This window comes from Saimiri boliviensis, chromosome 5 (assembly GCF_048565385.1).
Source record: "Saimiri boliviensis isolate mSaiBol1 chromosome 5, mSaiBol1.pri, whole genome shotgun sequence".
In the NCBI taxonomy this organism is placed as follows: domain Eukaryota; kingdom Metazoa; phylum Chordata; class Mammalia; order Primates; family Cebidae; genus Saimiri; species Saimiri boliviensis.
This window is the reverse complement of record NC_133453.1, coordinates 105,396,524-105,411,354: the sequence shown is the minus strand read 5'-3', so window position 1 is coordinate 105,411,354 and position 14,831 is coordinate 105,396,524. Positions and strand designations below refer to the sequence as shown.

At 49.8% G+C, this 14,831-nt stretch overlaps 1 protein-coding gene across 2 annotated transcripts; it reads left to right on the top strand.

Annotated features, from left to right (window-relative positions):
- Nucleotides 1–8,452: 8,452 nt before the first annotated feature.
- LOC120368086 (tubulin alpha-3 chain) lies at nucleotides 8,453–14,519 on the top strand. Of its 2 annotated transcripts, none has more exons than XM_039479961.2 (4): nucleotides 8,453–8,596; nucleotides 9,531–9,679; nucleotides 10,287–10,967; nucleotides 14,146–14,519. In XM_039479961.2, exons 1-4 carry the CDS (start codon nucleotides 8,476–8,478, stop codon nucleotides 14,440–14,442), a joined length of 1,248 nt encoding a protein of 415 aa, XP_039335895.1. In that variant the 5' UTR covers nucleotides 8,453–8,475; the 3' UTR covers nucleotides 14,443–14,519. The 2 variants fall into 2 exon arrangements, with proteins under 2 accessions (XP_039335895.1, XP_074254779.1); XM_074398678.1 differs by lacking the exon at nucleotides 8,453–8,596 and adding an exon at nucleotides 8,886–8,978.
- Nucleotides 14,520–14,831: the final 312 nt, after the last annotated feature.

Genomic DNA, 14,831 nt, shown 5'->3' with positions numbered 1-14,831 from the left:
TTACACTATATTAAAGAGCTAAAAGTGACAGCCAGTGCTGGTTACAGATTAGAGCCACAGATCGGAGAAATCCCTGCTTAGGCAAAGCCCTGTGCTCCCCTCAAGCCAGCCAAACATGCAATGGAAAGAACACCGGGGCTCAGGTGTTGAGCACCAACTCCACACCAAAAAAGACCCACAACCGCATGGAGTAGCTTACGGCAGGACTCTGGCTCTGTAATGTCAACCTCTGCCTGATGTTATCTACACAATTGCAAAGGTGAATAAAGCATCTAGGCATTCAATCCAGTTACTTAACCATAAGCAGAAACAGAAAAATACATATACACAAAGTGCTGAAGATTTAAATCAGGCCAGGTACTGTGGCCTGCGACCCCAACACTTTGGGAGTTTGAGGTGGGAGGATCACTTGAGCCCAGGAGTTCAAGACCAGCACCTGGGCAAAAAAGTGAGACCTCATCTCTTAAAAAAAAAAAAAAAAGAAAGAAAGAAAGAAAGAAAGAAAGAAAAGAAAATTAAGAGAATTATTTTAAGTCTTCCTGGGTGGAGGGCCACAAGTGGGACTTACCATGAATTCAGCTGCACTGACAACCTAACCTTACCACTCACAGCACTGACCTCCCTGCAGCCCATGTGGACCATGAGTTCAGCTGCACTGACAACCCAACCTCACCACTCACAGCACTGACAACCCTGACCTCCCTGCAGCCCATGTGGACCATGAGTTCAGCTGCCCTGAAAACCCAACCTTACCACTTGCTGCACGCATGACCCTGATCTCCCTGCAGCTGATATGGTCAACGATCTGGCTGTTTGGTCACTGTAACACCTGCTGGTCTAAGATGGGAAGTGACGAGACCTGGAGCAAACTGGCAGGGCAGATCCCACATGGGGAGGAAAGGCCACCCCAGGCCTCTCTGGGCCTGGCTCAGAGTTATTGTGACTGCGTCAAGCAAGGATATGCCACACAGCCCACGCTGCACTGCCAGACAAGTCATGCAGGTGGATGACACCACAGATGATCTTAAGAAACAATTTGGGTTTAAAATCTGGCACATTGCCGGGCGCGGTGGCTCAGGCCTGTAATCCCAGCACTTTGGGAGGCCGAGGCGGGTGGATCACGAGGTCAAGAGATCGAGACCATCCTGGTCAACATGGTGAAACCCCGTTTCTACTAAAAATACGAAAAAGTAGCTGGGCATGGTGGCGCGTGCCTGTAATCCCAGCAACTCAGGAGGCTGAGGCAGGAGAATTGCCTGAACCCAGGAGGCGGAGGTTGCGGTGAGCCGAGATCGCGCCATTGCACTCCAGCCTGGGTAACAAGAGCGAAACTCCGTCTCAAAAAAAATAAAATAAAATAAAATAAAATAAAATAAAATAAAATAAAATCTGGCACATTTTAGAGGACAGATCACAAACTACAGTTCCAAGGAGTTAAATGTGTAAATAAATGTATTTTAGGAAACTGAGCATACACAGTGAGCCGAGATCACACCACTGCACTCCAGCCTGGCGACAGAGCGAGACTCCATCACACACACACACAGACACACACAGACACACACACACACACACACACACACACACACACACACACACACACACAATCCCAGAACCTAATTGTGTTATTACCATACTGGCATTTGAACATAAAGTTCACATATCTTCCTAAAAACCAAATCTATAAAGGATTTATGGGGTAATCAGCCATGTTTTAACAAATGGCCTCTTGTTAGTTCCCTGTCATCATTAAGATGCGCCTTCTAAGGGCAGGGGCATGTCAGAGAGAGAAAGGGGAGGTCACTGGAGTCAGGTGCACTGACTATCAGCGTGTGTCACTGCTGATAACACAGTGCCCTCTGGACGTCGTTCCTCACTCAGAAGGGGTGGGGGTGGGGGAGTTTCTGCTTACTCTGCGGGGTTGAACTGGAGAGGCAGATGATGATGGTGAAGTGGGTGCCTGCTGCAGGCAGGGCACTGAAAGGCACCCATGACTGGGAGCCAAGCTCAGCCAGCTGATCCGGGTTGTGCAGAACTCGGCACAGCAGAGACCCTAGAACCAGGCTTGGCCTTGGTATCCTGCATGCCGCAGGGACAGTCCATGAGCAGGAGACCCAAGGAGGTCTTTAAACATGTGTATGAACTCAACCTTGCAAAACTCTGCAGTCTCGTAAGCCTTTCTCACACAGAACCCAGCCGCCTAGTTCCTTGCACAGGTCTTGCTCCTGCTGCACCATGAGGTGGTTCTTCTCAGGTCCCCTGCACCTGCTGCGAGAAATCTTGGCAAAGCTCCACCTTGTCCTCAAGTTGTCACTCAAGCCTGTCTGAATCTGAGCAAAAGAGGAAATAATTTGTGTTCCTTTCTGTGCAGTGACTATATGTAAACTTTGCTAGCTGACTTACTGCGAGGATTTAATAATTCACAACACTCTTTTTTTTAGTGATGTATACTAAATAAAATACACAAGGTAACAATACTTAGGGGCCAGAAACACTGCTTACCACAAGCCAGTTATGGAATCATAACTTACAGTAAAAATGGGCATGTGCACGGCTCAATTTTTCTTTTTCTTTTGTCATTTACAGTAGAATAAATATTTTGTTGCTAATTTTCCACACTCTCTACCGGGAATATGGTTTGCTTTTGTAATCAGGAAAATAAATATTTCCGTCATGTGGCATATAATGATATTTTGGTCAACAACAGACAGCATATTTACAACAGTGGTCCTGTAAGATTATAGTGCCATATTTTTCCTGTAGCTTTTCTGTGTTTAGATACACAAATCCTTGCTGTACGGGTCTGTAGCCGAGGGACAATATGCTGTACCCTGTGGTCTAGGTGCTGCACCACCTTAGTTGGTCTAAGTACACTCTGTGATGGTCTCACATCAATGAATCGCCTGATGATGCATTTTTGAGACCATGTCCCAGCCGCTGAGGGATGCATGACTATACTGAGGAGCACCGTGTGATGGAGGCTGCAGCTAAGTTCTGTGCATGATGTGGTTGAAGCCCTGAGGAAGGGGAGGGCTATGGACTGAATGGTGTCCCCCGCTGCCAATATTAGACATTGAAGCTCTTATCCCCAATGTGACTGTATCTGGGGACAAGGCCTATAAGGAGATGATGAAGATTAAGTGAGGTCATAAGGGTAGCCTTGATCCAATAGGATTAGTGTCCTTATAAGAGACCAGAGATAGGCCGGGCACAGTGGCTCCTGCCTGTAATCCCAGCACTTTGGGAGTCTGAGGCAGGCGGATCATGATGTCAAGAGATCAAGAACACCCTGGCTAACATGGTGAAACCCCATCTCTACTAAAAATACAAAAATTAGTTGGGCGTGGTGACATGTACCTGTAGGTCCAGCTACTCAGGAGACTGAGGCAGGAGAATTGCTTGAACCCGGGAGGTGGAGGTTGCAGTGAGCCGAGATCTCGCCACTGCACTCCAGCCTGGCGCCTGGTGACAAACCAAGACTCTGTCTCAAAAAAAAAAAAAAAAAAAAAAAAAAAGAGAGAGAGAGAGACCAGAGATCTTGGATCCTATGGAGATCTCTCCCCCTACCCCGTTGGAGGACATGGTGAAAAGGTGCCTGTGTGCAAGCCAGTAAGAGAGGCCTCTGGGATTTTAGCCTCCGGAACTGTGAGAAAATAACACCTTGTTGTTTAAGCCACTCAGTCAAAGGTATTTTTTTTTTATCGTGCCCAAAGATGACTAATACCGAAGGATTCACCCTCCTGGGGAGGAGAGGCAGGGAGCCAGTGGCCTCCTCTGATTTCCTGGCTGTCTGCAGAACTCCCTGTCTGCCCCTTCGCCTTTTGCCAAAGCATTCTTCTAAGGGCAGACCTTATCACACTGTTCAGACGCCCCAAGGCCCACAGAAAAGTCTCAACTCCTGACCCTATGAGTGCCATCCCACTGGGGTAGCTCCCTCTCTCTTTACTGTTCTCCTCTCAGGAGGGAAAGTTAAGGACCTACGTTAAGTAGGTTAACACTCTCTAGGGAGATGCCATTCAGGTGGCATCTCCAGATGGGGTGCTGCATTCTGGTGTTGAGCTGGGGCTAAGCCAGCATGTTTCCTCCGGTGCTTTTCCCAGAACTGAATACACACTAAGATGGTCTTTAGGAATGGAAGAATCAAACTGGGAAGACTCACATGCCTGTAGTCCCAGCCTACAAGGAAGGCAGAGGCAGGGGGATCATTTGAGCCCAGAAGTTTGAGTCCAGCCTGGTCAACATGGTGAGAACCAGTGTCAAATAAATAAATAAATAAAAAGAATCAGGTGACTATTCTCAACTCTTCCAAAATAGGTATTGGGTCCCCACTTGCTCTTCCCGGAACAGGGGTGTGCCTTCCCCTTTTCTGGTGACCATAAACCCACTCCCTCTCACTAAAGAAATGAGAATAGAAAAAGTATTCACAGCACGTTGAGTTATGTGAGGTGTGCAGAATCTATCAGGCCCACAGGTTAGGAATACGGGACTTCAGTCACATACCTCATTCCCATGTCCCAGGTGACTGTTTAAAGGCATTTTTCCTGGCTAGCTTAATCCATTATCTTCCTGTTCCTGGAATCTGTGATACAAAAGACAATGTAGAGCCAATAAATAGCTTTTTCTTTTCTTTCTTTTTTTTTTTTTGAGACAGAGTCTCACTCTGTTGCCCTGGCCGGAGTGCAATGGTGCGATCTCAGCTCACTTCAACCTCTGCCTCCAGGTTTAAGCAATTCTCCTACCTCAGCCTCCCAAGTAGCTGAGACTGCAGGCACCCACCACCATGCCTGGCTAATTTTTGTCTTTTTAGTAGAGACAGGGTTTCACCATCTTGACCAGGCTGGTCTTGAATCCTGACCTTGTGATCTGTGCCCCTTGGCCTCCCAGAGTGTTGGGATTACAGGCGTGAGCCATCATACTCGGCCCAATAAATAGCTTATGTGATTTTAATGTAAATTCCTCAGGCCAGGCCAGCTGAGGTGGGAGTTCAAGATCAACCGGGCCACATAGCAAGACTCCCCCTCTATTTTTAAAATTCTTGGTAAACAACCTAGGAACTGCCCCTTCTTTTCCTTTAAAAGCCCACTTGTAACTGCTGCTAATCAGAGTGTATATTAAGACAACTTGCATCTCCAGGATTGCATGTCTCAAACTTGGCCCAAATCAACTACACTTTTTGTTTTTCCAAGGCAGAGTTTGGCTCTCTAGCCCAGGCTGGAATGCAGTGGCTGGATCTCAGCTCACTGTAACCTCCGCCTCCTGGGTTCAAGCGATTCTTCTGTCTCAACCTCCTAAGTAGCTGGGATTACAGGTGTGCACCACCACGCCTTGCTATTTTTTATTTTATTTTATTTTTTGTAGAAACGGGCAAGGTGGGTCTCACCACATTACCCAGGCAGGTCTCCAGGTCCAGACCTCAAGCCATCCTCCTGCTGGGGCCGCCCAAAGCACTAAAATTACAGGTGTGAGCTGCTGCGCCTGGCCCAACCTCTCCACTTACATTAATTTTGCCTCACTTTTTCCTTTTCTTTTTTCTTTTTTGAGATAGAGTCTGGTTCTGTTGCCCAAGATGGAATGTGCAGAGGTGCGATCTCGGCTCACGGCAACCTCTGCCTCCTCGGTTCAAGGGATTTTCCTACCTCAGCCTTCCGTGTAGCTGGGATTACAGGTGCCTACCACTATGCCCGACTAATTTTTGTATTTTTTGTAGAAACGGGGTTTCACCATGTTGGCCAGGCTGGTCTGGAACTCCTGACGTAAGGTGATCTGCCCGCCTCGGCCTCCCAAAGTGCTGAGATTGCAGGTGTGAGCCATTGCGTTCGGCACCAATTTTCCCTTTTTAGTCACAAAAGTGATCGAATCCTGCCACTTCCTGGGTGCTGGGTGGGAACGGGGGATGACTGCGTTACTGCTGTGACTTGGGTCGATGGCGGGAAGGCCTCTCAGAGGCGTACTTGTTTGCAAAGATCTGAATGTCGGGGGGTGGGGGGACGGCAGGGGGAAAGCAGGCCTGGGGAAAGCAGGCCTGGGGCAATCCGGGAGGGCCAGTGGCAGTCTAGGAGCTTATGTGCAAGGCTGTGTTCCGTGACCCACAAAGGCAGCACAGTAGCAGCTCCCACCTCGCAGTCAGAAGACACTCCGGAAATGCCTCAGCACCCACGCAGCCTTTGATGACGTCGCTGCCTTCCCGCCAATACTGCATCCAATGAGAGAGCGTCCCCATTACATGTGTGAGTAATGGCCAATCACAACTGGGATCCGGCCCTCGGTCCGCCTCTTAGGAACTCCGGGCCAATGGTGGCCTAGCACCAGCAGGCCAATCCCGGACAGCGCACGGGAGCAGGAGGTTGCAGTTGTGCGGGAGGCAGCGGCGGCAGCGGCAGCGGTTGAGGTCAGGTAGTGGCGTTGGGCTGCAGCGGCGGAGCTCACCATGGTAAGGCCCGGGCCACTCTGGCCCCGCAGACGCCCAGGCAGAGGAAGTTGGCCTCGGCTAGACGGAGGGACAGTGTTGCGGACCTGGGGGCGGAGAGGAGGCCAGAGAAGGACGCGGGGTCTAGGGCGGGACACGAGGACCCAGGATCGTCCCCCGGGGCTGCGGGTCCCAGAGCAGGGACAGCAGCTTTCGTTTAAGACCAAGCGGCCGACCTTGAGTAGGTGCACGGGGACCATTGTTGGTGTCCCGTCCTCCAGAGAGCAGATAGTGGCATCACCCCCTGAAAGCGGGAGGGCGCTGCCTGCGCTTTCCAGTCCAGAAGTCTTTGCTACCGGAAACACTGAGTTTTGCTGATGGGGTTTGGGGCCGTGAACATTGGACAGATTAGGAGTTAAAGGTCACACGTTGCTGAAACATTGCCGCTTTCACCTAAAGCCAACACGTTTGGCTGGGCATGGTGGCTCACACCTGGAATCCTAGCCCTTGGTCAGGTTGAAGCAGGCAGATCACCAGATATCAGGAGTTCAAGACCAGCTTGGACAACACGGTGAAACATGGTCTCTACAAAAAACATACAAAAATTACCTGGGCGTGGTGACGCGGACCTGTGGTTTCAGCCAATCAGGAGGCTGCTGTGGGAGCATCAGTTGAGCCAGGGACTTTGAGGCTGCAGTGAGTCGTGATGGCACAACTGCACTCCAGCCTGGGCCACAGAGACATTCTGCCTCCAAAACAAATAAAAAAAGCAACCCATTAACATAAAGAACAGATTCCCAAGTCTAAATAGCCATGGTTTGTCAGTTATCCTTTTTTTTTTTTTTTTTTTTGAGACAGAGCTCAACACAGTGGTCTGTTGCCCAGGCTGGAGCACAGTTGCAGGATGACGGTTCCCTGCAGCCTTGAACCCCTGGGTTCCAGCAGTCCTCCTGCCTCAGCCTCCCAAGTAGCTGGGACTACAGGTGTGTGCCACTACATCTGGCTAATTTTTAAATTTTTCATAGGGACAGGGTCTCACCATGTTACCCAGGCTGGTCTCAAGCTGGTCCTAACCGATCCTCTCGCCTCAGCCTTCGAAATAGCTGGAATTGCAGGAATGAGCCACCACACCTGGCTTGGCAGGGCTTAAATAAACCACCAGAGGGTAGTGCAGTGTCCCAGTACTGATGACATCTGGGAGCCATTACACTCCTAGGCTTCAAGGGGTGAAGAGAGGGAGTGGTTACAAGAAATCGAAAAGGTAGCTTTATGAAAAGGCCCGCCTGCCAAAAGTGTGGCCTTGATGGAGGGATTCAGGTCACCAACAGCAGCTGGGCAGGAAGGGGCCAAGGAGGGAATACCCTGACGCCACTCTCCTTCCAGTCTTCTGCTGCTGCCTGCCATTGACTAAACCAGCAAGAACTCAAGAGAGTGAGGAAAGCTTCTGATGCCGTCCTCATGGTCAGCCTCCAGGAGCACAGAGCCGGACGTGAATGATGGAGGGTAGATCTGAGGGGGCAGAGAGAGGACAGACACTGAGCAACGGGGCTTGAACCATGGTGGCCTGGGACTGACTTTGTATTTCCTTACCCAACCCGACTACCTTGTCTTTTGGTCAGGACATAATAAAACTGCTATATATTCTTCAGAGAATTACTGTGACTGGCTATAATGTGGAGTTGATTATTGCCATTACATGGCTTCTAAGTTTTAAAATAACTTAATTTTTCTGTAGTGGCAAACAGGTTCTAGGGCTACCTCTAGAACTTAGTAGCTAGGATGATTTAAAGCAAGTTAGTTTTCACAGGGATAACGGGATCAGTCGCCTAACCCTTCTACGAAATATCAATTGTGAAAGCACCAGACACTGAAACACTATACAAATATTAAATTAGAGTATTTCGCATGCCATATAGTTTCATGTTGCCTTGAAATCAATGGGTTCACTTTTCTGTTCCGGTTCACAGCGCGAGTGTATCTCTATCCACGTGGGGCAGGCAGGTGTCCAGATCGGCAATGCCTGCTGGGAACTGTACTGCCTTGAACATGGAATTCAGCCCGATGGTCAGATGCCAAGTGATAAAACCATCGGTGGCGGGGACGACTCCTTCAACACGTTCTTCAGTGAGACTGGGGCTGGCAAGCACGTGCCCAGAGCAGTGTTTGTAGACCTGGAGCCCACCGTGGTCGGTAGGTGCCCTGGCACTGGATGGCAGCTTTCCTGGGAGAGTGGGAGAGCACTGGTAAAGCCCCATGTGGGCTCCTTTGAATTCCCCTGCAGAAAGGATGGAATAGACAAGTGTATGCCTATGGCGGTGTTAGGGGATAAACTGAAAGGTTTGTGATCAAAGTCTCTGTGAGACTCGGCTCCTAATTTAGGAACACCTGACGTACAGCGAAAAGCTGCTTTGCCAGCAGTAAGATAGGCTGTGGAGAGATTCCCTCGTGGCTGCCTCAGCCCTGCTTAGGCAGCCGCGCCTGCAGGGTGCGGCGGCACTGGTTTCCTCCCAAATGCTAGGCAGTCTCTTACGCTGGTGCACGAGAGTCTTGACCTGCATCTTAGGCACAGAAGGTAAGTACAGAACAGTCATTTGCTTCCTTCAGATTAGAAGCCTGAGTAGTTTCCAAGAAGCCAAGGAGCACTACAAAGCACCTTTCAGTGCCCCCCACACCACAGGAGATGACAGTGTCACCTGAAAGCCTGTGATACCCTGGCCACACAGGGTGCCCTGATGGGACTGCCTGCAGAAATCACACTGACCTGGTGACTGCCCAGTTTGTAAGAGTTTTTAACTTAACAGCCTTTGATGTAGCTACACGTAGGACAGAATTACCTGTAGAATTACCTGTGTAGGGGTGGGGAAGCTTATTGCCTTTTGCTGGGAACTGGTCATGCTATCGTTTATACTGCAGGCTGAGTTTAACTTCCTAGAGTCATAAATTGCACTTGCAATCTGGTTATCACACAGACATTTTCTACCAGACACTGCCACTGTTGACCTATGACATGTAGGTCACGTACTTGGAACAGCATGTACTTTGTAGAAATGAACAGTCCTGGAATGTGTCCATCTTGGTGAGAACAGGCCTTAAAGGTTCACAGCACACACTGTTTCTTTTGTAGATGAAGTGCGCACAGGGACCTACAGGCAGCTCTTCCACCCGGAGCAGCTGATCACCGGGAAGGAAGATGCAGCCAATAATTACGCCAGAGGCCATTACACCATCGGCAAGGAGATTGTCGACCTGGTCCTGGACCGGATCCGCAAACTGGTAAGAAGAGAAGACTTCATGTGGGCGTTGTCTTGCATGGGAGGGTAGGCCTTAGAATGTGAAGTGAAGGTCATCTGATCAGAACTTAGACTTGGATCACTGTGGGTGCAGTGGCTCACACATGCAATCCTAGCACTTTGGGAGGCTGAGGTGGGTGGATCACCTGAGATCAGGAGTGCGAGACCAGCCTGGCCAACATGGTGTAACCCTGTCTACCCTAAAGCTACAAAAGTTAGCCAGGTGTGGTGGCGCACACCTGTACTTCCAGTTACTTGAAAGACTGAGGCAGGAGAATTGCTTGAACCCAGGACATGGAGGTCGTAGTGAGCCAAGATTGCACCACTGCACTCCAGCCTGGGTGACAAAGCGAGACTCTGTCTCAAACAAAAACTTAGACCAGCATCTTGAGTCCTACCGAGTCTGTAATTGTGATTTGTTTGTAGATCTTTATCTGCTTTTCTTTGCTTCAAAGTGTTAATGCGTGTTCATTATGGGTGATTTGAATCCATATCAACTCATCAGAGGCAAAGAGAAGAGGCCCTGGCTTGGTGGAGGTTGGTGGCGTGGCTTCCACGGGCATTGACTCACGTTGTCTGGTTTCTCTCAGGCGGATTTGTGCACGGGACTGCAGGGCTTCCTCATCTTCCACAGCTTTGGGGGCGGCACTGGCTCTGGGTTCGCATCTCTGCTCATGGAGCGGCTCTCAGTGGATTATGGCAAGAAGTCCAAGCTAGAGTTTGCCATTTACCCAGCCCCCCAGGTCTCCACAGCCGTGGTGGAGCCCTACAACTCCATCCTGACCACCCACACGACCCTGGAACATTCTGACTGTGCCTTCATGGTCGACAACGAAGCCATCTATGACATATGTCGGCGCAACCTGGACATCGAGCGGCCCACGTACACCAACCTCAATCGTCTGATTGGGCAGATTGTGTCCTCTATCACAGCCTCCCTGCGATTCGATGGGGCCCTGAATGTGGACTTGACGGAATTCCAGACCAACCTAGTGCCGTACCCTCGCATCCATTTCCCCCTGGCCACCTACGCCCCGGTCATCTCAGCCGAGAAGGCCTACCACGAGCAGCTGTCTGTGGCCGAGATCACCAATGCTTGCTTCGAGCCAGCCAATCAGATGGTCAAGTGTGACCCTCGCCATGGCAAATACATGGCCTGCTGCATGTTGTACAGGGGGGACGTGGTCCCAAAAGATGTCAACGCAGCCATCGCCACCATCAAGACCAAGCGCACCATCCAGTTTGTGGATTGGTGCCCGACCGGATTTAAGGTATGACTGGGTCATGTGGAGCCCTTTCAGCAAGCAGCAGATGCACAGAATAACGCTGCCCCTAAAGGCCCGCATCCTTTGGGGAGACCATGTCTATTCCATGGGCTAGGCACATGGGCACAAATTAGTGAACCAGAGTAATCATTGATTCAGTGATGTCTGTTTTTCTGAGACGGAATCTCGCTCTGTTGCCTGGGCTGGAGTGCAGTGGTGTGATATCGGCTCACTGCAACCTCCACCTCCCGGGTTCAAGCAATTTTTCTGCCTCACTGTCTCAAGTAGCTGGGATTACAGGCATGCGCCACCATGCCTGGATAATTTTTGTGTGTTTAGTATAGACGGGGTGTTGTCTGTTGGCCAGGCTGGTCTTGGAACTCCTGACCTCTGGTGATTGGCCCTCCTCAGCCTCCCAGAGTGCTGGGTTTACAGACATGAGCCACAGCACCTGGCCTGTTGATGTCTTTTGAACTCTCTTTGTGAGTCATCACACTATACATCTTGTGGCAAGCTTTATTTATTTATTTTTCAAGACAGGGTCTCACTTTGTCCCCCAGGTTGGAATACCGTAGTGTGATCTTCGTTCACTGCAACCTCTGCCTCCCAGGCTCAAGCAGTTCTCTCACCTCAGCTTCCCGCTTAGCTAGGACCACAGACATGCACACCATGCCTGGCTAACTTTTGTATTTTTAGTAGGGATGGGGTTTTGCCATGTTGGCCAGGCTGGTCTCAAACTCGTGGTCTCAAGTGATCCGCCCACCTTGACCTCCCAAAGTGCTATAGGCACAAGCCACTGCACTTGGCCATATTTATTTATTGCTTTGAGACAGAATCTCACTTTCACTCAGACTGGAGTACAGCGTCATGATCACAGCTTGCTGTACCTTCAACCTCCTGGGCTCAGGTGATCTTGCCACCTCAGTATCCCAAGTACCTTGGGACCACATGTGTACACCACCACACCCAGCTAATTTTTGTATTTTTTTGTGGAGACAGGGCCTCACTGTGTTGCCCAGCGGGCCTCAAACCCCTGGGCTCCAGCGATCCACTCACCTCAACCTCCCAAGGTGCTAGGATTACAGGCATGAGACAGCATATTTTTTTTAATAAGATATTTTCTGAAGGATGTTTGTGTCCCTTTCTTGGGTGGTAGAATTCATGTGGAAAAGATAGGTGGAGCTTAGTACGAATTTTATGGGCATTTTGGGGAATCACATGGATGGTGTATGTATTTTATTTTAACTTGAGCATTACTATAAACTGCTTCACTAAGTCCTTCTCTGCACTGTCTTATGGAGTGTTTGATTTAGAAAGAGTGAATGAATTATTGATTTAAAGAAAGAATGAATCTTTTTGATGAAAACAGTAACAGGCTCGGTAGTTCACACCTGTAATTCCTGCTCTTTGGGAGGCCAAGGCAGACTGCTTGAACTCAGGAGTTCGAGACCAGCCTGGGCAATGGGACGAGACTCTGTCTCTAACAAAAATACAAAAGATTAGCCATGTGTGGTGGTTTGCACCTGTGGTCCTAGCTACTCAGGAGGCTGAGGTGGGAGGATCACTGGAGCCTGAGGGGCAGAGGTTGCCATGAACTGAGATCCCACCAGTGTTTGTGTGACAGAGCAAAACCCCGTCTGAAAAAAACACCCAGCACCATCTTTCTTTCCTGAGAAGCTAGTAATTTTGGTCTGGGTTTGCCTCAGATACAAAATCCGTCCCTACCTTCCACTGACATGAAAGAAACTTTGCTGTCCCCTTTCAGGTTTTCCAATAGTTGGTCACTAAATCTGGTCACATTTTTCTCTGTTGGACATGCGAAGCCTTGTGCTATGTTTCCTTGCCGCCTCTAGCTTAGACCCCCACTGCTTCTGGGGAGACCCCTGTACTTGGCTCTGACTGGGATTTCTTACTCTCGGCCTCTCTTCCTCTCCATCAGGGATTAGCACTAGCTGCTTAATTTTGTTAAGTAAGGTTTTATCTGAACACAGCCACCACACCCCTTCATTTGCAGACTGATTTTGCTATCCAATAGCAGAGTGGGATAGGTGTGACAGTCATGTGGTCTGTAAGGCCTAGAATTTGTACTATGATCTTCTCACTTTTTTTTTTTTTTTGGAGACAGAATCTCATGCTGTTAACCTAGGCTGGAGTGCAGAGGCATGATCTCTGCTTACTACAACCTCTGCTTCTTGGGTACCAGCAATTCTCCTGCCTCAGCCTCTTAAGTAGCTGGAATTACAGGTGCCTGCCACCATGCCTGGCTAATTTTTGTATTTTGAGTAGAGACAGGGTTTTGCCATGTTGGCTAGGCTGATCTTGAACTCCTGGCCTCAGGTGATCCACCTGCCTCAGCCTCCCAGAGTGCTAGATTACAGGTAAGAGCCATCATGCCCAGCCAATATTTGTATTTTTGATAGAGATGAGGTTTTTCCATGTTGGCCAGGGTGGTCTCAAACTCCTAGTCTAAAGTGATCTGCCCACCTCGGTCTCCTAAAGTGCTGGGGTTACAGGCTTCAGCCACCACACCTGGCCTGGTCTTGTCATTGACAGAACTTGTTGACCCCTGCTCTAGTTGACCCTGTGCACTGCTGCCAGGACCTCGGGTCATGTTATTCCCAAGTTCTGAAACTTGAAATGCCTCCCTTTTGGTCCCCACCTTGGAATGTCACCCCCTACATAAGCAGGCATACGGACCATTTCCTGCTACTGTGGTAGCAGCATTCATATGACTCTTGACCCATGATCTGCTACCTTTGCATAGCGACAGTGGCTTGTTTGGTGGGTGTGATGTTCCCCATGATATCTTGAGGAAGATTTGTGTACTCTGAATGTCTCTGGGTGGAAAGTTTAGCTACAGAATTTCATCGTAATCTACAAAGAAGACAAGCAGTATACATTTTCAGAGGGAAGACTCCTCACCTTGGCACCTATCACATGTCACAGTTGCTAGGACAGAGCCTTCAGGTAGCTTGGGATCCCGCCAAGGTAGCTACCTCCAAGGTTCCTTTCTATTTGTCTGGAACTATCACCCTGCCTGGCACAGAGAAGGGCTTAGTGACATTTGTGAGGTGAACTGAGCATTCTCCTGGTCACCTACAGGGTGTCTTCTGTTTGAGGAAAAATAGCTACTATTTCTAGGTTTGATATAAGCTTCACAGACTGCTTTCTTCTCCTCTGGCAGGTTGGCATTAACTACCAGCCCCCCACGGTGGTCCCTGGAGGGGATCTGGCCAAGGTGCAGCGGGCTGTGTGCATGCTGAGCAACACCACGGCCATCGCGGAGGCCTGGGCCCGCCTGGACCATAAGTTCGACCTCATGTATGCCAAGCGGGCCTTTGTGCACTGGTACGTGGGGGAAGGCATGGAGGAGGGGGAGTTCTCCGAGGCCCGCGAGGACCTGGCAGCTCTGGAGAAGGATTATGAAGAGGTGGGCGTGGATTCCGTGGAGGCTGAGGCTGAAGAAGGCGAAGAATACTGAGGGGAGGCTGTGGTGGGTTCTCCCCTGCCGCCCCCAGGATGGCTGCTTTCAAGTTGTTTGCTAATAAAGGTTCTGTCTAAAACCAAGACCTCTGTGCTGTGCTGCTTACCGCTGCCTACAGGAGCGGGTGGGACCCCAGAGCCTGCATGGGGAGTGGTGGGGTGCCAACCTGCCCTTCTGGTGTGGGGCTGGGTGCAGCAGAACCGTACATACTTAAGGAGCTGCCACAGAAGTAACTTAACCTAAGGAAACCAGTGTTTGTTCAAAGCCAAGTTTTCAATGTGTAGATTTCCTAAATTCTAGGAAAGCAGTCAGGGTTTTCAACTGACTTGGCAGTTTTTTGGGCTTCTTCATGGGTTGTGCTGGCTAAAAAGAGACAAGAAGTGTTT